General features: G+C 30.7%; 3 protein-coding genes across 10 annotated transcripts in view; 2 read left to right on the top strand and 1 right to left on the bottom strand.

The window, feature by feature from the left end:
- The first annotated feature begins 4,960 nt into the window (after nucleotides 1-4,960).
- On the top strand, nucleotides 4,961-11,677 carry Ripk5 (receptor interacting protein kinase 5). 6 transcript variants are annotated; one of them, XR_015294209.1, is made up of 6 exons: nucleotides 4,961-5,168; nucleotides 5,613-5,782; nucleotides 5,850-8,276; nucleotides 8,343-8,588; nucleotides 9,216-9,414; nucleotides 11,612-11,677. XR_015294209.1 is itself a non-coding variant. In XM_086914503.1 (5 exons), the coding sequence occupies exons 2-5, from the start codon at nucleotides 5,659-5,661 to the stop codon at nucleotides 9,245-9,247; spliced, it is 2,829 nt and encodes a 942-aa protein (XP_086770629.1). In that variant the 5' UTR covers nucleotides 4,961-5,168; nucleotides 5,613-5,658; the 3' UTR covers nucleotides 9,248-9,775. The 6 variants fall into 6 exon arrangements, 5 of the variants coding, with proteins under 5 accessions (XP_086770629.1, XP_086770625.1, XP_012340521.2 ...); XM_086914503.1 differs by lacking the exon at nucleotides 11,612-11,677 and having other exon boundaries at nucleotides 9,216-9,775; XM_086914499.1 differs by lacking the exons at nucleotides 9,216-9,414; nucleotides 11,612-11,677 and adding an exon at nucleotides 5,314-5,353 and having other exon boundaries at nucleotides 4,962-5,168; nucleotides 8,343-9,159.
- On the bottom strand, nucleotides 9,437-10,487 carry LOC100866650 (COMM domain-containing protein 7). Its single transcript, XM_003692592.4, has 2 exons — nucleotides 10,178-10,487; nucleotides 9,437-9,911 (listed from the first exon to the last, which is right to left on the bottom strand). Exons 1-2 carry the CDS (start codon nucleotides 10,233-10,235, stop codon nucleotides 9,736-9,738), a joined length of 234 nt encoding a protein of 77 aa, XP_003692640.2. The 5' UTR covers nucleotides 10,236-10,487; the 3' UTR covers nucleotides 9,437-9,735.
- Nucleotides 11,678-12,752: 1,075 nt separating the features above from the next.
- The window catches only part of LOC100871335 (lachesin), a 39,200-nt gene continuing 31,238 nt past the window's right edge, over nucleotides 12,753-20,714 (top strand). The window contains exons 1-4 of one of the 3 annotated variants that reach the window (XM_086914391.1): nucleotides 12,753-12,901; nucleotides 15,544-15,779; nucleotides 16,710-17,075; nucleotides 17,177-19,016. The gene's annotated coding sequence lies outside the window, so the exon portion shown is untranslated. Of the gene's footprint in view, nucleotides 12,902-15,543; nucleotides 15,780-16,709; nucleotides 19,017-20,714 lie in introns of all 3 variants that reach the window. The other 2 variants (XM_086914390.1, XM_086914392.1) reach the window with 2 other exon arrangements.

The raw sequence follows: 20,714 nt of genomic DNA, 5'->3' as shown, positions 1-20,714 counted from the left end.
CCAAGATACGATACTTGTCTCTCGAATACAGATAAATAAAATTTCAAGTTCGTAAACATGGAACGTAATTATAAAAGAATTAGAAAAAAAAAAAAAAGAACTTGAGATAATTCTCAAAGAGATATGAGATCAAGTTGATATTTCTAAGCGCGATTAACGACATTAATCTAATTGGGCATCAATTAAACTCGAATCAGTGTGTCGTTTCATCTATACTTCATCCTAATGAAGGATGTAACAGCACCGCCCCATAAACATTTCGAAATTGTGCAGGTGCTGTCCTTGATTTATGATAGGCAATTAGAATCTGACTACCTTATTTGCCGTCGTTGCCACTAAGAAGTGCCGCCAGCATGTGAATACGACGCATCCTAATCTATGCCCGAAACCCTAATTTTGAACGGACGCCAGATGTTATGGGGACGAAGAAAGAAAATCTAAAATATAAATAAACTACTGAGAAACACTACTATACCATACATTTGATTTGAATAAAATTTTCAATTGGATATTGGACGCATCGAAAATACGAACAATTAATTCTTACATAATTAAAGATCAATGTATACGATATGGTGATTAATAACCAACGAACACGATAAATAATGAATGTATGTTAAGTGCAGAATTAATAATGTGGAATCGCGTAATGAAACTATGTATACCGTTAGCTGATTATAGAATCTAAGGGTAAAGTCGATGTCGGAAGGAGATAAATGAAGAGAGATGGTTTGCGGAAACTGGAAATGCAATATTCCGTGAAACCCGTCACTAAGAGGATCGTAAAATAAATAGATATACGCGATTAGAATTCTTTAGTTAATTCGAGAATTTCGTCACTCTTAATTAAAGAGTTAGTTTACGTCTGTGTTAATGGATTCTAATTGAATATCGATAACAAATTGTCTTCGAAGGAAAAAACAAATTGCATAACATTATATGTAGATAACGATGAAGAAAATGATTAGATCCTACATTGTTCCTAAATTCTATCAACGTTATTGTAATCAGCGATTCGACGATTGGAAGAAAGGCTAAGCTAATTCTGCCAATCCGCCCCCTTGCTCTCGGTAATATCCAACGGAAGAAAAAACATTGTGCTTCGATAAATTCATCTCTGCGGAACAAGTGATTGTTTTCCCAATGAACCTGATAAGGACAGAGGCGGAAATGAGTAAAAGGGGAACCGAGTCCGACAGAAAGCTCCGAGAATGGCAGAAAGGAGTAAGAGAAGGAGATGGAGACGACGGAGTATAGGAGAAGTTGGGGTAGAGATGGCCCGGCGTTCATCGGACATTTATCCAATTAACCGATTCGAGTTGAGTAACCGGGGGTCAGAAGATCGTTCGAATACCTATATAGACAATGCACACGTTTTGGTACACGAATGTATCCCAATAATGGATACGCGTTCATACGGAAAAAGGAGGAAGCTAGGTTATGTAATGTCCAATGTTGATCTGTTATGTTTAATTACGGAAACTGATATTGACGGGTCGGTATGTACAGAATAGAAAAGGAAGAATCGTTAAAACGAAGAGGATGGAGAGTGAGATCGGTGCTAGATGCTTGTTCGTAAAGTTACCCCTTTCTCTGCGTAGGGTTCGAGCTCCGAAAAGGGGTTGGGGAACGGAGGAGAACTACTGAGGCGCTTGGGCACTGTCGAACGAAATGGCCAGCAATATTGTCGTCGTGGTTCGGGAGATTTGCGTGGGGCAGATCGAGGAAGAGCAGGGAAAGGGCTCAGAGTGACATGGGAAATTAATTATACGCTCCTGAAAATCCTGACCTGACCGTCTGAACACTAAAACAGATCATTGTCTATCTCCATGTATCTTTGTCTTATTTTTAATCCCACCAATTACGTTTGAATGATATAAAAACTTTTAACGATTATCTAACTTTCAATATTACTTATAAATATTATATCAAATTATTTAAAATAATTTTGCGTTGATATACGTTGTAAATTTAAATAATAAAAATTGAATGAAAATGTTAAAAGATAAGTTTGTAATATCAAGCAAGAAATAAATTAGTTTTTATGAATATACATAATAAAAAGATACGCATATTCGTAATATGTAAATTCTATGATAATACAACGAATAAAATATTTTAAAAGCACATAAATGCATTCTAATAAAACACAGAATTTGTTCACCATAGAATTTACAATGTATCGATATCGTGAGAGATAGAAATAAAGATAGACTCACGAAACAGCAGCTCTGGAAGTACATCCGGGGATCCATTATCCAGATCTTGGAATTCAACTGCCCGAAACGACCATAAGATTTGTGTTTGCACTTTTGTGTAAAAGTAATCTGCCTTGATGTTTGTCATTCTAATAGTTTCATATCCACTTTATAATTAAGATATCTATGATAAAAAAATAAAAAAATAAACAGTAAGTTATATAAAAATAAATACTAAAACGAAGATAAACATAATTTAATAATTTAAAGACAAACCATGTCTAGCAACTTTGATGATGTTAAACTGTTGTTAAATTTCTTAAATCACTTTCCAAACTCGAAATCTAAAAATAAAAAACAATATGTTTTAAAATATGTTTGATTTTATATATTGTTATGGGATAAATATAAAAAAAATCTTTCTATTTCTTTTCTCATACTTCATCATCACTATATTATCAATTTTCCTTTATAAATTTGTACATATTTACTGTTATTATAATATTACTGTTATTATTATAATTTATTGTTATTATAATAAATTTTATAATAACCTATATAAACTTTATGTATATGTATATAATACTATATAATCCTTATGCACAAAAAAATTGTATTTGTAAAAAAAATTATTCATATTACATGACTTTAATATCTTTAAGGCGTAGCTTGCAAAGTTAGCGGCTACTAGCGAGTCCACTAAATCTTGTACCCTGAACCACCTTCCCGTACCATCTCTAGAATCACCCCTGCCTAGCCATTCTTATTCCCTCGTTACTTGCAGCTTCGCTCGAGGCGGCTTTCTCCTTATTATATCGTCTTTCCACGCCATAAAATCGGAAAAGAATTTCGCTCCCCAAGACAATAGAAACTAATAAATTTGATTACTGATTACTCTTGCGAATTTTTTAGATTAAAAACTGATCGTAAAACAAATCCTAATTAGAACAAAATTTTTACACGATTATTGTATGCATGTTGTGCGTACATTTTAATTTTGCGGCCATTTTGTTTCACTTTCTATCATGCTATCGAAATGCTATATATACATCGCAATATAACTCCTAACCATAAAACCAATGAAACAATGAATACTTTAAATTATAGAAATTTGAAACTATTTATGTTATTAAATCTAATTTGCACCTTAGAATACGGAATAAACTTAATTTATATTTTATATAACTGCAGAAATTGCGTATCATTTTCTTCAAATTAACCACAAGCAACAATGATAAATAATTACAAGTCTATGAAAAAATTAAAACTAGAATAAATACAACAATATTAATATTCGTTTCTAAAAAGATATATACTCACATATTTCACTTAATCAATAGTATCAACAGTTGAAACACACTTGTATTTTTATAAATTGTTGAACTCTACGACACTTTGACGACACAAGAAAAATTACTAATGGTTGCCAAAAGCGCGGCAATTTCAAGATTTATATGTGACACCCAACTGTAACAGGAAATACATTCAGATCCATCTATAATGTTACCACATCTTATAATTCATTTTAACCTCACGTTGATAATGCAGGAAGGATAATGTAGAAAACATATCATACAAACAAGATAAATTTTTTATACAATGTTTTTACCATCATATAGAAAATTTTAGTAATAATTTTAGTAATAATTTTAGTAAATTTGATATAAAATAAAACTAAAGTATCAATAATAAGTAAAATTAAAATTAAATATTATGGAATTGTAAATAAAATATAAATATTTATTATTCAATGCAATTTTTATTTGATAATGAAATAATTTTTAAATGTTTGAATAGTAATTTTTGATCTAGTAACTTTTGTCTAATTATTTATTTTTTAATTATTTAAAACTATTTTTTTTATTGAAAAATTAAAGCAGTTAAATTCTGTATTTATCAACAACAGTCAAGTAAGTTAACAGAAATAAAAATTAATGTACAGATGATATTTTGTTTGTGATTGATTATTTAATAGTAGATTGACTGTTGCATTCGTAGTTATTTTCAATAGCAACAATAGACAATTATCAATGTTTAAATTTAATTATTATTATTAAAAATTTTCATGATTGAAGATTCCACTAAAAATATTATACAAGATGCTAAAAACATAGAATATAAAAATTAATAATATTATTTATAAAAAAATATTTGAAAAAAATATGTAAATTATCAATATAATATAAATTTAATAATAAGTTATCACACAATACAAAATTATTTAACAAGTAGAACATGATCTTATTTTTTATATTTATTATGCTCAAATTTTATGAACAAATTTCAATATACACACATATGCACACACACACACATTAAAAAATGCATAATATATAACGATTAATACATAAATAACTATACATTTATAGATTAATATAAACGTATTTATATATGTTTATTAAATTATGTGTATGTGAGAAAATTTGTTACAGATAAACATTGATATGAATTATGTGTATTATATGTACATTTGTTCATGTATATTTATAATGAGGTATTTTTTTTTAAATATTAAATAAATTATTTTTAATTGATATAATAAATGTATATAAGTGTATATTATTATAGCTATAAATATTTTACAACTATTAATATATATCTAAGGATATTATTTTCTAAAATAGAAAGAATCATGTTTACTCTACATTTTTTATTCGTGTTTTCTTAATCATATAAAATGAGGATACATATGCATATGTTAAAATAATATCATTTCAAGTAAATGATGCGTACGATTTATCATCCAATTCAATATTTTCTTGTCATTTGTAGTCAATACCAGAATACGAACGCAGTTATAATAAACGGTTTATGTTTGAGTCAAAACAACCGCGCTTAGTTTTCATCATGTATCAAGTGTGTATTGTTCGTATAAACTTTATTTTTAAGTAAATAATTCTTTAAAATATTGACATTAATAGATTAAGTGTTTAAATTTTTACTTGATATTTATATATCAGTACATATGTGGTGAGAATTTAAATAGATTATTTTTATACATATTAGTTCAGTAGTGTAGTATATTTTCAGTAATAAGAAAATTAAAAATATATTAAATTGATGATTACATGGATGATAAAATATTAAAAAAATATATTATTATGTCGATAAATAGGTCTTCGATTAAAACTATTAATATATTGGCTGTTTTAATGGTTAGTAATTTAGTAAAAGTAAAATTTTAAAAAAGCGTATTACGATTTATAGAATTAATAATAATATTACATGATTTGATTTTATCTTAATACATTGTTTGTCATTTTAATCAAAAAATTTATTAGTAGAATAGTTATTTTACTTAATATTATGAACAAGAAAGAAAAGAAATATTTAAAAATTTATTTATATTAATGATTTAAATGTCAAATTTAACAAAATTAAAAACATTTTTATAAAACATGAAATTCTTAACAGGATAAAGATTTTGAAGTGTCAAAAATTTTAAAATAATACTGAAAAAATGGTAAGCAAATTACCACAAGAATTTAGAAGGTATTTACGTAACCGAAATCAATTACAACATGTTCTTGAAGAAACTCAACAAGCATTAGAACTTATTAACCTAGAAAACTTTTTTCCTGAAGGTAAATATTTGACTTTTTAAGCTATAATAATATTAGAATAGAATTTGATTCAATTATATGTTTACAGAAAATGTTGTGGAAGAATTATTACCTCCTCTAACATTGAACAGAATTACACATATTTTAGCAAACTCTCCAGCTATTATAATTCTGGGACAAGATAGCAAGGCAAAGGCAATAGTAGTTAATACATTAATATCTAATGATATTTTACCAGTATGTAATGGATTATGGCGATGGATTAGACTTACTTATGGTCAAACAAACCACATTAGTCTCACATTAGATCTAGAATATGAATTAGTTGAAAATTTACAAGCAAATGAAAAACCTTGGAGTACTCTTCCAATTGAAGATTTAACAAAGTCTGATAATGAAGATACAACTTATCCAACTGTGCTTGAAGTTCAGCTTAATCTGCCTATATTAAAAGATGGTGTTCAAATTTTTATTGCTCCAAATAATGGGGCAATAAAAGTTCTTGCAAATGAATTTTTATCTATTTTACCAATATTTTTATATGCACTTGGTGAACAGCCTTTAACAGAACAAAATTTAGAAGAATTAAGAGATTTAAAAGAAACATATCCCTTTAATCCTGTACTTTTTATCTCATCCTTGGAAAATATATCATTGAATGGTATTGATCCTGAATTGACAGAATCTGAACAACATAGACTTCAAAATCGACTATATACCAATGATTCTACATCAAGTAAAACTGATGATGATGGTATTGATTTTGACAGAATGAATTCACTTGGATTATCATGGTTAGATCAACTAACAAATTTAGGTTTCCTTGGAATGAAAGAATCTGTTGAAGTTGATCAATTATCTTGGCTAGGTAGTGGACAATATATAAGTGACTTTGTGGGTTCATGTAGAAAAACAGATCAAATTTTATATTTTATTCGTGGATGTTTGCAAACTTATCTTATTAATGCTAGCACTTATTTAAATGAAGTACATACTGCAAGCTTAAGAAAATTCATTTTAAGTGCTTTTGATATGGCACGTATAATTCAAATAACTCCTAAAAGAATACAATATGCTCAACATAAAGAAAATGAATTGTATGCCAATCTAATGAAAATTGTTCATGAAAAACAACAGGAAATAACTGGATTAATACAAAACATTATTCAAGAAATGAAAAATGATGTTTTATTATCTAATAATGATGTTTATTTATATCAAAACACCATGTCTAATAATAATCAAAGAACAGAATGGTCCGCAACTGTTAAAGCTGCAATTTCTGAAGTTCAGAGAGTAGTGCTTGGTCGTCTATGCGAGAAAGTCGCAAAACAACTTGTAAATTCCGTCAATTGTTTGCGTGAGAGTTTTATTGGTACATTACAGCGTTGTTTATTAAGTCTCGAAAAAACATATGAACGCGATACTTGTTTATTAGCAAGTGATGCTTTGAAACAAATACTCTCAGCTGCATATAATGTTGAATTACATAATTCTTCACCATTTTCAATATATTCATTTTTAGAAAGATTAAATTTAATTTTCATGTCTTCATCCTTGCAATGGTCATCAACTCACACTTTAGATGTAGCTTGGAGAAGAAAAGTGACAATAGAAATACTAAATTCTTTATCTGCAACAAAACTATCCAAAATAATATTAATGCAATTTGGAGATAAACTTGAATCGTCACATGATTCATTTCAGGCAGCTCTCAGATCTATAGAAAATTATTATTCTGGAAAATTAGAAAGAACAGAAGAACAAAGAATAGCTCTTAGAAAATATCATGCTCCTAGATTAGCTAAATTAGCATTAGAATCAACTTCAATGATAGATGTTGTTCGTTACGGAAAACCTCATTGTGCTGAAGAAATTGGCCGTGGCCAATATGGAATTGTATTTGCTTGTGATGGTTGGGGTGGTAAAGCTGGTCCTTGTGCAATTAAATCAGTTGTTCCATCAGATGAAAGCCATTGGAATGATCTGGCTATGGAATTTTATTATAATAGATCTATCCCTGATCATAAAAGAATAGTAAAACTTAGAGGATCAATTATTGATCATTCTTATGGTGGAGGATTTGGATTTGGATCTGCTGTTCTTTTGATATCAGATCGTTTAAGTCGTGATTTATATTGCGGAATACGTGCCGGCTTGTCGTGGTTAGAACGTATACAAATAGCATTAGATGTGTTAGAAGGAATACGTTATCTTCATTCTCAAGGACTTGTACATCGAGATGTTAAGTTGAAAAACGTTCTTCTTGATATTGAAAATAGAGCGAAATTAACTGATTTTGGATTTTGCATCACAGAAGTTATGATGTTAGGAAGCATTGTGGGAACACCTGTCCATATGGCACCAGAATTACTCTCTGGTCATTATGATAGTAGTGTTGATGTATATGCATTTGGGATTTTATTTTGGTATTTATGCGCAGGACATGTAAGATTACCATATACTTTTGAACAATTCCATAATAAAGAACTATTATGGACTAGTGTGAAAAAAGGTAATTTTGGAAATCAAAATAAATATTTAATTTTATATATTCTTTTCTAAGCATTAATGATTGTAGGTATACGTCCAGAAAGATTACCTTCTTTTGATGATGAATGTTGGAGATTAATGGAACAATGTTGGTCTGGAGAACCATCTAAACGTCCTTTACTTGGAGCTATTGTACCAGTATTAGAATCTATTCAACAAAAAGCAAAAAGAAGCAAATCCTTACAAGAGGTTTCTTCAGATAAATTACAAGAAAGTTCAACAACAGATTCAAGAAATCCTGCATTAGCACTAGCAGAACCTTATAATCAAAGAGGTACTGTAGTCAGTCCTCCTCCTACAAAACGTAGGACAATGAAAGTTGTGAAATACCATCTTTTTCTTACTAATTTATATATTCAAATGCGGGAATTATAAAGCATTTATTTTCTATGCTTTGTATTTATATTTATATCTAATGATTTAACATTATGTAATCTCAATTCTAAACGTATTTTTAAAAAAATTTATAATATTTTATTGCATATATTTGACGCTTTTTAAATAGTATTTTAAATGAGTATCAGTATTAATTTGACAACATTCTTATTATTCTTATTCTCTCAATAATTTTTTAATCTCATATTCATTTACTTAATTGAACTATTAATAATAAAGTAATTAAACTTATGTAAATATGAGACATGATTAAGTAATTATAAAGATTGTATAAATTTATTTTTATATTAGAGACATAAGTAATTATGATATTTGATGAATCACATATGTAATTAATGAATGATACACATTTTATTGTGATAAAAAAACTAATATGATAGAAAATAAGATATTCAAAGATTGTATATTCACTATTGAAAAATAAATAAAGGTTCCCAATTTTCTATTTATTGTTTCAGTATTGTTATAACTTTTTTTTATTTATAAAAATTTATATTGTTTTCAGATGACAAATTCTTCAAAACAAAATCTACATAAACCTTTAAATGGAATTTCAAAATGTGATAACGTTTAAATATTTTTATCATTTGACAAGAAATATTATTTTTATCATTTGGATTATAGTATACATAGATTCTCAGTTAGCAACAGCTATTAAATCAAACAATTATATATTTTAAAATTAGTGGAAGCATTTCACTAAGGTATGGTATTTAATGAATTAAATTTATTTATACGATAATATTTTTTTATTTACATTTAAGTAATAACATAATGAAATATACTTTTCTTATATTTTTATATTTTAAATTTTTTAATTTTTGTATAAAGTCATAATGCATTTGTAAATATATTATTAATTATTAATCATTAATTATTAATCATTTCTTAATATAATAATGCTCTTATCTGATTAAAGTTTATTTCTTATGTATTTTTCTTAAATGATATGAAAAACATTGTTAATAATATAATTAAAAATAATAAAATGATTCAATTTACAACTAAATTACTGTAAATATTATCTAAAGTAATAAATCAAGATTACACTTGGCTTTTTCTAAATCATGCACAAATTTATAAAATTCACTTATTGTCATTTCTATAAAAACATTCTTAGCTTTGCCATTTTCTTCTAAACTTAATTTTAGATGAAGAAATGATTTTCCCATGTTGTCAGATTCATTGCTTGCTGCAGTTACTGTAAAAATTTAGTTATTCAATGCTACATTATTTTATTTAGATATATTTTATAACTATCCATCAAAGAAAAATATTCTTTTTATCATTAAAGAGAAATATTATGTTAAGAAATTATTACATTTACATATTACTTAAATTTTAATTAAAAAAAACAAAATATTTAATTTTTATTTAATAAAAAACAAATTTATTGTTTATTAAATTAAAAAGATATTTAATGCATAAAAATCTCTGAAATAATTTGTTTTGAGGTTAGATTCATACCACCAAATCTCCATGAAATATCAAGAATTTTTACAATATCTTTAACCATTTTGAACATAAACTTAATTTTTTATTGGTTAATTATTATTTTATTTATTTATTAATAAATATCAAATATATTACAAATAAGATATAGAATAGACTTAATAAATTATCACGAAATCTCACGTCCAAAAAAACGAAATGTATCATTTATTATATGTTTGTTACTATTGTACATTGAATTAATAATTATTAATAAAATTAAATACATAAATTATATGAATTATAAAATAATATGAATATATGAATAAAATATGAATTTAAATATAAGTTATAATTAAAATTTTTTACTAAAAATATAATTTTATTTTATGTTAACAAATATTGTCTATAATAATTTTCCTTTATTCAGTAATCAATATTATTTAAAATAAATCAATACATGCAAATTTTCAAATATATTGTGTATTTATACCTTAAAAGTATAATTTTTTTATAAAATAAAATATTTTAATTTTCGCGCTATATTGAATAAAAACTCTCAACCAATAATAAAATTTATATAGAGTTCAACTGAAAATTTGCAGCTAATAAGAAATTCGCGTGAATCTGATTGGAAATTCTTAACCAATAGAAAATTTGCTAGGCGAATTGCGTCATTCTACCAACGCCACAGTACTTACAATCAGTAGTTATTAAAAACCAGTCAAAATCGTTTCAAAATTTTTGTGAAACTTTTGTTCTTCAAAGTAATTGAATATATCAAGAATAATAGAGTAATATATTTTTTTTCCACTTATATTCTTGTGAAATAGTGTCATTTGTTAAAAGTTAAAAGAGGTTTTATGGTATTTATTTCTTTTTTAACTATTCTATCAATTGAAATATCGTTCGTTATTGACAATTTTTAAATGGTTTAAATAAAATTGTACAAATTCTTGCATCATGCTTCTCAAGTAGGTACATTATTCTTTTAAAATTTTATTTTTATTTTGATTTTATTTTTTTAATACACAAATATATTATTAATAATGATATATATATATATATATATATATATATATATATATATATAAATATGACATATATATTATTTAATATTTGAAAATAATTTCTAATTTTTTTTTTTTCGATTATAAAATTTTATTAATGATTTTATTATAATGATCTCGAGTAAGTTTCAATGTTTTTTTTATATCATTATTATAAGCAATTAACTTTTTCTTTTTTTTTTATCTAACAAATATTATTCTATTAGAAGATAAATTTTTTATTTTTATTTTTTTAGTTTTTATCTTTATTCGTTTCTCATTTGATCATACAAGTAATAGTAGTTTTAATAATTACAGTAGTTTTTATCCTGAGCTTTTGGGCTAATTTGAGTAATAATTGTTGCTACTTTATTTTAATTTTATACACTTATTCTAAATCTTTTGTTTTTTTTTTGTTCAGATTGTTAGGGACGCCATGATGATTAATGAGCCAAATCGATAATGTTTGCAGTAAAGCAGATATGGTAATTTAATTATTATTTATAATAATATTCTTTATCAATAATTTGTATTTATGAAGATTATTTTATTCATATTATCGGATATATTTGAATTCAACATAAAACGCGGTTTTTATGTAATAATATCATATTTTTTTATTTTTTTTATTTGAACGTATTGATTTGTCGTAAATATTTTCGAATATTTATGAAATGTGACAGTTTGAAAGCATGTTTTAAATTCTAATAACAAACATTACGTTGAATAATATTTCGTTTTATATATATTATATATATATATATATATATATTATATATATTATATATATATATTACACATATATATTATACATATATGTAATAATTTCTTTTGATATTCTCTAAATATGACAGAATATCTTATGATCTTTAAATAATATGTTATAATTTCATATTATTAATAATATATAATTATTTATTAAAACAGTATTTTTCTGAACACTTCCTTAAAAAATAGAAAGAAAATATGAAAAGAAAATATTTCGTTTCTTTTCTATCCTATTTTTCTTTTACTAACACTGTTTCAGTGAATTGTTATCACGCGATCGATCAGAATCAGTTTTCTGATTTATTATGTAATTAGAAATTTAAAAAAATCTTTAATCTATAAATATAAGAATTATAGAAATAGCGAAGAAAAAATTACATTAAGTTATTAATAAATTATTTTTAGGTTATTTTAAGAATTGGTTAGATTTAACAATTGATAGATTTTTTTTAAATTCAGAAATTTTAGAATATAAATAGATAGATTATAGAAAAATGCTAATTAAATCTGCTTAAAATAGGATAGATTTGTAAGTGCATGCATAATTTTGATTATGGTATTAATAGAAATGAATCAAAATATACATGTGAAATATACGTGGAACACATTTTATTTTTTTTTTTTTTGTAATTTTATATTTTCATGGAAATGAAGATATAAAATATTGATATATGTATATGTATTTATGACTATGTTTATTTTATGTAAAGTTATATATTTAGATTATAAGATATAATTTAATTTTTGGTTTCAGGTTTAGTTTATGGCGTCGATTTTTTTTTTAAAATCTTTTTATTTTGCACAACAATCAAAGATTGAAGATTTTGCAAACACATTAAAAGAAGATTTATTATTGATATTAATTAAATTTTTGCTTATTAAAAGAACGTGAATGGGATCGCGGATAGAACGAATCTTTATCAGCAACTAATATTCCTACTAGGTTAGTATTATTTGATATATAATAACTAATTTTATTATTTATGAACAATTATTTTTTATACGCTATTTTTTAAATATGTTAAGATTAAGTTATTATGATTTTTAAGACGTAAATTGTAAAATGCATTTTATACTTTTTTTGTAATGTATATAGTTTATGGTCATATGGTTAATGAATATTGTTAGCATTCTCTATAGTTAAGAGAATGCAACAAGTGTAGATTATGAAGATACGAATATGTAAATATATGTCACGCTTAAGATACGCAAATTATAAAAAATATTTCGTATATTCTACTAATATTAAAATTATTTTTTATATTCAAATTTAACTACGCAATTTTCATTTTTATTTTACATTTATTTTATGTAAAGAGGATCATGAAATGACAATGATTATTTGCCAAATTATATTGAATGAACTTTGTTTATAGCGAAATACATATTCATAGTCAGAAACTTCAATTTTCATTTTATATGTTATTGGACTGTTTATCGCGCATTATCATATTTCGACGCTTCGTTTGCTTCTAAAATGTTATTCAGGGGACTAACTTTATTATTTTAACAAGTTTTTTTTTGAGCTAAATGCAATTTATTGCGTTAATTTTGACAAATCAGAGAAAACAATGGAATATTTCAAATCTATATATCTATAGATAGAGCGTTGGTAGTTTTAAAACACCTACCAGAAATCTTTCAAAAGCGAGGAAATTGGTTTAATAAATCCTTCGGTTGTCATGATTGTCCGGTCTAAAACAAAAATATCTAAAATCAAGAAACAGGATGCAATAAAACCTAATATTAGTTTTCTAGTATCTCGAATAAGATTGCGAGATAGATTTACAAAAGATAGAGTTCATTTCTTCCATATCTAGCCGTGATATGTTGAAGAGAAAACTCGAAACTTGCTACCATAACGATATCAAATATAATTTAAATTTTTAGAATAATAAGAGTTGAGATGGAAAGCGGATAATATTCACATCAAGTTAGAATTTTTATTTTTTTCTTTTAAATACGGATAACAATAATAATGAGATCTTTGTCACTTGTATAATCTTTTTTTTATCATTATGTAAGAAAACATCGATATAAATATAGTCTTATTATAATTAAATATAAAATCGGTATTATCAGGAATTGATTGATAATCGTTAATTGGATTTTTAATTACGTAAATGTTTGCTCTATAATACAGACTTCATTCGTTATTCATCGTGAGATTTCTTTCGTTCCATACTTCCTCGAAGGTGTGAGACTCGTTATATTCTTTTCGAGTAATAACTTATAACAAATGCAAGGCAGTTCGCAAAGTATAGCAGCACTTAATTTAATTCTTGAACTATAGTCGTCGGAGAAAATATCTCGGATTTTTGTAAAGTACGGATATTTCTTATAGCGAAATATTCGCGACAAATCCTACAATCGTAACAAATATAAATGCTCCTATATAACCGAGTGCAAACTAAAAATAATATCCTCCGGACATAACCACTTTGGACAGTGAACGTTATCCCAGATATTTTTATATGATAAAGAATGGAAAAGAATATATCATAGTTGCAGAGAGACGTCGCGATTAGAACTTACGAAGTAACTCGTCGGCCGTGTTTCGTTCGGTTATTCGTGTCGATTAAGGACGAGAGGCATCGTACGCCGTGCTCTCTGAATTTATATGCAAATTTTCTCTATACCATGCCATTGTTTTCCCGACATTCATAAATAAGGGATGGTAGAATCACGGATGAATCTCTTAACCAAAAGACCGTGGTTTAGTTTCACGCAAACGGTACATCGGAACTTTCGAAATACGCCATATTTGTTGCTCAAGCTTGTTAGAATTTCTAATTAAACCACACACCGAAATGATAAATCTGTCTTAAGCTACTCCGGCTTTAGGTCACTTGGTAATAAGTTCGCAAAGTTTCTTCGTGCGTACTAGCTTCAAGACGGCGAAGATTATGATCAAGTTATCATAATTACCAGAGCCTAAACGTTATTTTCGTTCTCTTACCCTCGCCTACGGGGAGAATTTAAGCTTCCTACAGTTTCTTATTGATCCTCGCACTTTCCGTCTTTTATATCTCGTCTTTCAATTCATAGCGGGTACAAAATATATTAAAAAAAAAAAAAAAAAAAGAAAGAAGAAGAAATACGAGATCGTATTACCGATTATATTACATTGTTAGAATACATGTTATTAGGAAAATGGTACTTTATATTGTGGAAAATAATTCAAACGCCTCATTTCCATTCCAGTTTCGAAACAGACTGATGATTAAAACTTTTAAATGTTGCGTTATACTTCCCTTGATACATACATACATACATACATTCATACATTCATAATTTAAACAATTTATTCTCGTGCCATTGAATTATTTTCAAAGTTATGGATAACATTAAAACTACATAAACACAATGCTAATTTAATAAATTTTAACAAAGTATCGTTTTTTTTATATATTCTTGAAAATATTATATAGAGACATTGATGATTTTTTCATGAATTTTTTAACGATATAATTAATGTCAACTTCGGTATATAATATTTTTTCATTTGATTTTTATTTACCTCGTCGATTATTTTCGAGAATAAGCAAACTTTATAAAGGCTATTCAGTAGATTTTTGATTTCAGATACATACATCTCTGGATTTTTTGTTAATCGAGCTACGTTTGCTCTGGTTGACGACAATCAAACATTTGACAAAAAGGAAGCTGGAGCTAAGTGATTCGATTAAATAACTCGGTAACAAGAAGAAGGAAAGAACAATAGGTATAAACTCGAGAAAAGGGAACGAGATATTACACAGTGTCCCAGCTGAACATCAATTCAAGCAGAAAATTCGCATAAGCAGCAGTTTTTTAAAAAGGTGACTATTTTAGGATATTTCTTTTTTCTTCTCCTTTATAATCTTGACATTTTGCACGCCGTAGTATTTTATACTTCATCATTGTCCCGTGATAATTTGACAAATATTGAGTCGCTTTGAACTTCGAAATTTTTTTCGTTTGTTCGCGAGAGAAAGAAAGTTGTAATATGAATTTCAAGTTAAGATAATATTCCTTTTCTTCTCGTACCATAGATTATTAAAAGAAGAACAATTCGTATATTGGTACGTGTGTGAATAAAAGATGCGCTATCGAGATTTTGAATGGATGTTTTCTAAAATTGGAATAATTTCGCGTGAATGATAAAAAGAGGAAATTTATGCGACAATCGTTCGCAAAGAGTTGATCGATCGGTTGGTAAATTTTGCAGGCCGGTTTTTCGCGAGAAATTTTCCTCGGCTGTGAAATGGCACATAATAAAGCACACAGTGTATAATTTCGTAAATTATCGTCGAATTAATGCGGCCATGTATGCAGTTTTACACTTGGCCCAAGTTTAATAAAATTCATCCGGTAACCGTAGCCACGTGCATCGCGTTGTGCATATAGAGGATCCTCTTCGTGTTCCTTCAATACCATCGCGATATCACGATGGTGTTGGTGACGATTCCTGCAATCCTGCTGGGTGGGGCGGCGCGCGGGCGCCTGCGTCAGATAAGATATCCAGGAGCGTGTCTCTTGGGTTATCCTTAAAATATCCTGGCTACCCTATTACCACGAAATTCGAATCGGCAGCTTTATCATTAATCACGACCTTCCTTCGACGAGTATGCTCGCACACCACTTCTCCAATGTCCTTTTCCATCCCTTCTCTGCACGTGTCTGTATCTCACGGTTTCGAACGCGTTGCGCGATCCTCGTGTTTCGACTTCCCGATTCCTTTTTTCCTTTTACTTCCTTCTCTTTTGCAGTTACCTCTTCGATTTCTACAGAAGGGTCGTCGTTTGGCCGTCGTTCCTCCTCGAGAAAAGAGACGATTCACCGCGAACCACTGAAAGAGAACGAAGCGGCGATAAATCTAGGAGCGATGAACGGTAGTGCTCGGCTGCTTGCTCACTCGATCGACTTTTATTTCAAAGGCGGCTGGAAAGGGATAGTCGAGAGAGGAGGAGAAAAACAGGAGGCCGGGAAAGAGATAGGGAAATAGCAGGGAAAATAGCCTAAGGGAAAAAATAAGGGCGAAGAGGGAGAAGGGAAATGAAGGGGAGAGTTTGGATGCGCGTACGACGTGAAACACGGCCCAGTAATTTGGAGAAAATTTAAAGCGCTCTCCCGGGGTAATTGCATAGGCGTCTCTATGCCGCCGTATGCGCTGTGCCGTTCCCCTTTTTCCTTCTTTATCTTTTTTTTTTTCTTTCTTTCTTTCTTTCTTTTTCAGTGGGTTTGTTTTTCATCGAGAGGCGAGAAGACTGAAAGGGTTTAATTAAATGATACGCTAGCGCGTTCCCGCCGACAAAGAACGCGTATCAAACGCGCGTGTACGCGATGAAATTCTATGGAAAAGAAGAAATAGAGGCGAGTAGAAAAGATGAAACACGTCCGCGGATACAAATATGGGACGATCCACTTTTGGACAGTGTACTCAGCCTTGCTCGCGATACACGGAAACTTATTACTATAGAGATCCACGTTACTTATCGTGGCCGTGGATGTATTATCCCCGCGGCTTCGTGTCACAGAAGAAAGAAAAGAAAAAAAAAAAAAAGAAAAAAGGGAAGAAAGAACAGGCAGGTCGTCGTACAGAGGAGAAAGAAACGGATAAATTTTGGGAGCAAGCTTGGGATAAATCGCGATTGTCCGACAGGATAGACCGATCGTTGAAACACGAGGGATCCAGAAACTTTTCATTTTTAAAAAATCGCGCTAAAATTTCACTAACGCGTTCCATCTCTGCCGAAAAGTTTGTAAATGCGGTGCACGATGCTAACGAGTCGTCTCCACTCGGAAAAGTATCCTAGGAGGAATCTACGTCGCGTCGTCGCGTAATTTCCACCGTCGAACGTGTACGCCGACGCGTAATAAACGACAAAAAGAAAGAAAGAAAAAAAAAAATAACTCCGTCCAGCGGGAAAAGGAACAAGTTTGCGTGGAGGACGTTGGATGGAGAGAAGTGGCAGTACGCACGGTTTCTGTAAGATCAGTGGCAGGGCAGTAAGAAAAAGAGAGGAGAGAGAATAAATGCGAATGTAAGTGGGAAGGAGAAAGGATGAGAGCAGTGACGGCGTGTGTAACAGTCCGTTCCGAGCGACACGAGATGTTTCCCCACGTTTTTTGTTTTAATTTCATAGAGGCCACCAACTCTCGCGCCTTCTTCCCCTCATCCCTCTCTTTTTCTCTCGTTTCCTCTCTCATGGGAGCCCCGCGAAATGTACCACGGTGGTTTTCAGCACTGTGTGGATGCTGCCGCCTATATATCCACCGTCCTCGTCCTCCCACCATCCCTCCTCTCTCTACTATCGCCAACCCCCTCTTGCTTCTCACTCTTCCCCTTCCCTCCTTCTCTCCATCCTGTTATCCCTTCTCCTTGCACGCTTTCGTCGCCACCCCTACGAGTCGGTAAAGGGCTGAACCGGCCAGTGCAATCCACGACGAGTTCGAGGTCGAATCCACGCGTCTCCCGCGTCTCGTTAATACGCGATTTTTTCACGCGTTCCTCGAGTTTTGCCGCGCTGTAAACGACATCGTTTCGTCCCATTCGTTCGTTTCGCCGTTTCGTGTCGATCGATTCGTTTGCTCCATTATTGGTCCCGTTGATCCGGCCACGAAGTGAGAAAAAAAACCGTGTACTACGTACACGATTTCGTTTCCTCGAGCTCGTTCCATTAGATACGCTTTTGTTCGCGCCGTTCGTCTTCTCTCGCCTCTTACTTTCGCATCGTTTCGAGCCAAGTCTCGTTACGCGTCGCCTCTTCTTCTCTCGTCGCCCGTATTTATTCTCCCTTAGGTTTAATTAGCGTGCAGCCCAGTTTAATGATCTTTCGAACGTCATTAAACTCCCGCTCGATCGGAGTGCACTCTGAACACACTGTGCGAACTTGCGACTGGGAAACGCCGTGTCAAGCGGCTGGAAAATGATACGTTTGGGACGACGACGTAACTTCTTCGAGGGTCGTTAACCACGCCGACAACTTATCGGCGGGATGTCAACATCGTGCCTGTCTCCTGTCCAACTCGACGATCTCGTAATCTATCGACGCCACGAAATGTCTTCGCGACACGTAAGTCATCGGTATTTTCAATTTGTCGTTTTCTAACCCCTTCTCCAACCCCTTTTCGCTACCTCTCGACCATTGGCTGATTTTTCGTTGGTCGATTTCGATCGTTGCCACGATACAGTTGCCATTTAATGGTGTACAAAGCGCGATTGTCGAGAAACGGAAAGAAAGGATCGGTTCGAAAGGAGTGAATAGCGGTCGAGAAACTTGGAAAAATGTATAACTCGGATAATCTCGTGATTCATTGAATATATTTTCTCTCCCCTTTTTCCCTTTAGCGGCGGTTCACTTTTTTCTTTCTTTTTTTTTTTTTTTTTACGGCTTGGGAACTCATTGAGTATTCATTCAATACACACGTTTTTTCTGCGGCCTGTACCTCCTCCTCCTTCTCTTCGACGTGTATGGTACAAGTGTCTGTCTGTGTAACAACGTCCGTATCTACTTGAATTCTTTTCGAGTGTCAGACGTTTTTTTTCGTAAAAGCGGGTCAAAAGAACGGACGGAATCTTTCTGCACACCGCGATATCATCCGCAGTGTTTGTACATACGTACGTACGTGTAATTGTACATGTGTGCATGCATCTCTTTCTCTCTTCCTTTCTTTTCTTTTCTTTTTTTTTCGCTTCCTCTATACGCGTTGTTCGCGAAAGATGCGTGCAATTCGCGAAATTTTGTGTTTAATGTTTCGAAGTAACCGTGTTACATCGCATACGTACAGAGAGTGCGCGAGATACCGTGCTAGATTCGCTTTAATTCTTCGACCTGGAAACTACTCGACGAAACTAAATTTTAACTTGGACCGATAAATTTTCATCGTTCAAAGAGCACCTGTGCGTTGTCTGTTTACTTATCCGCCGAGTAATCGAGTGACAATTTAATAACCAAAGATATAATTGGGAAGTGTAAATCGCGCAAATGGGTAGAAATGGGTGGATGGATGCTCGAAATTATTGGATAAATAGAATTCCCCGGGGGGGAATTGTTTGGCAGAGATGCGGCGGTTCGTTGCTTCGTTGTCAAGCAGAGCTTAGAAAACCGGGGAAAGGAAACGGTGTATTCATGCGAGGAAACAGTTACGCTATATTTCTATCGTCGACAGGATACAACTAAAAACCGGTGACGTGTTTCGCCTCGTTCAAGGATTGGGGCGAGGGGGAAGTTTGAAGTTGCAAGAACGAGAGAAGCGAGAAAAGAGTTAGGAGTAGCGAGGGCAAGGAGAGAGCAAGGAAGAAGAAGAAGAAAAAAAAAAGGAAGACGGGGGAGGGAGGGAGGGGGGGGCCGACTCATTAATTCTGTTTTTTCGTGCACGATAATGGAAACTCGGTTGAACTTTCTTATTCCTTCGTTAGCCACTCTTGGCGCCGTGAAAAGGCAGAGCCTTATTTCGTCTAGAGCCGACAAAGAGGAAACTTGTCATCCGAGATGGTAATTAAACGGCGATAATTGCGGCGATTACAACCGGATAAATCGTTGGGTTATCGGAAGTTTCACTTGGCATATTAATTTTATCGGCATGGCATCCGATCGGTGCTCAAACGATTACTTTAATTGGCCCACCGTGTTTCATCCGTGTTTCCCGATAATTCAATAATAAAATAACGCAAGACTATGTCATCCAGCTTCGAAGCTAGCTGGATTAAACTAGCGTTGATTTCGCGCTGCATACGCGAGCACGGTGGTGTGATCGGTGTGAAATTCTCT

Source organism: Apis florea, unplaced genomic scaffold (assembly GCF_048593485.1).
Source record: "Apis florea isolate Af1SG1 unplaced genomic scaffold, ASM4859348v1 contig_3587_pilon, whole genome shotgun sequence".
In the NCBI taxonomy this organism is placed as follows: domain Eukaryota; kingdom Metazoa; phylum Arthropoda; class Insecta; order Hymenoptera; family Apidae; genus Apis; species Apis florea.
The sequence above is the reverse complement of the archived record's forward strand: the minus strand, read 5'-3'. Positions and strand labels throughout refer to the sequence as shown.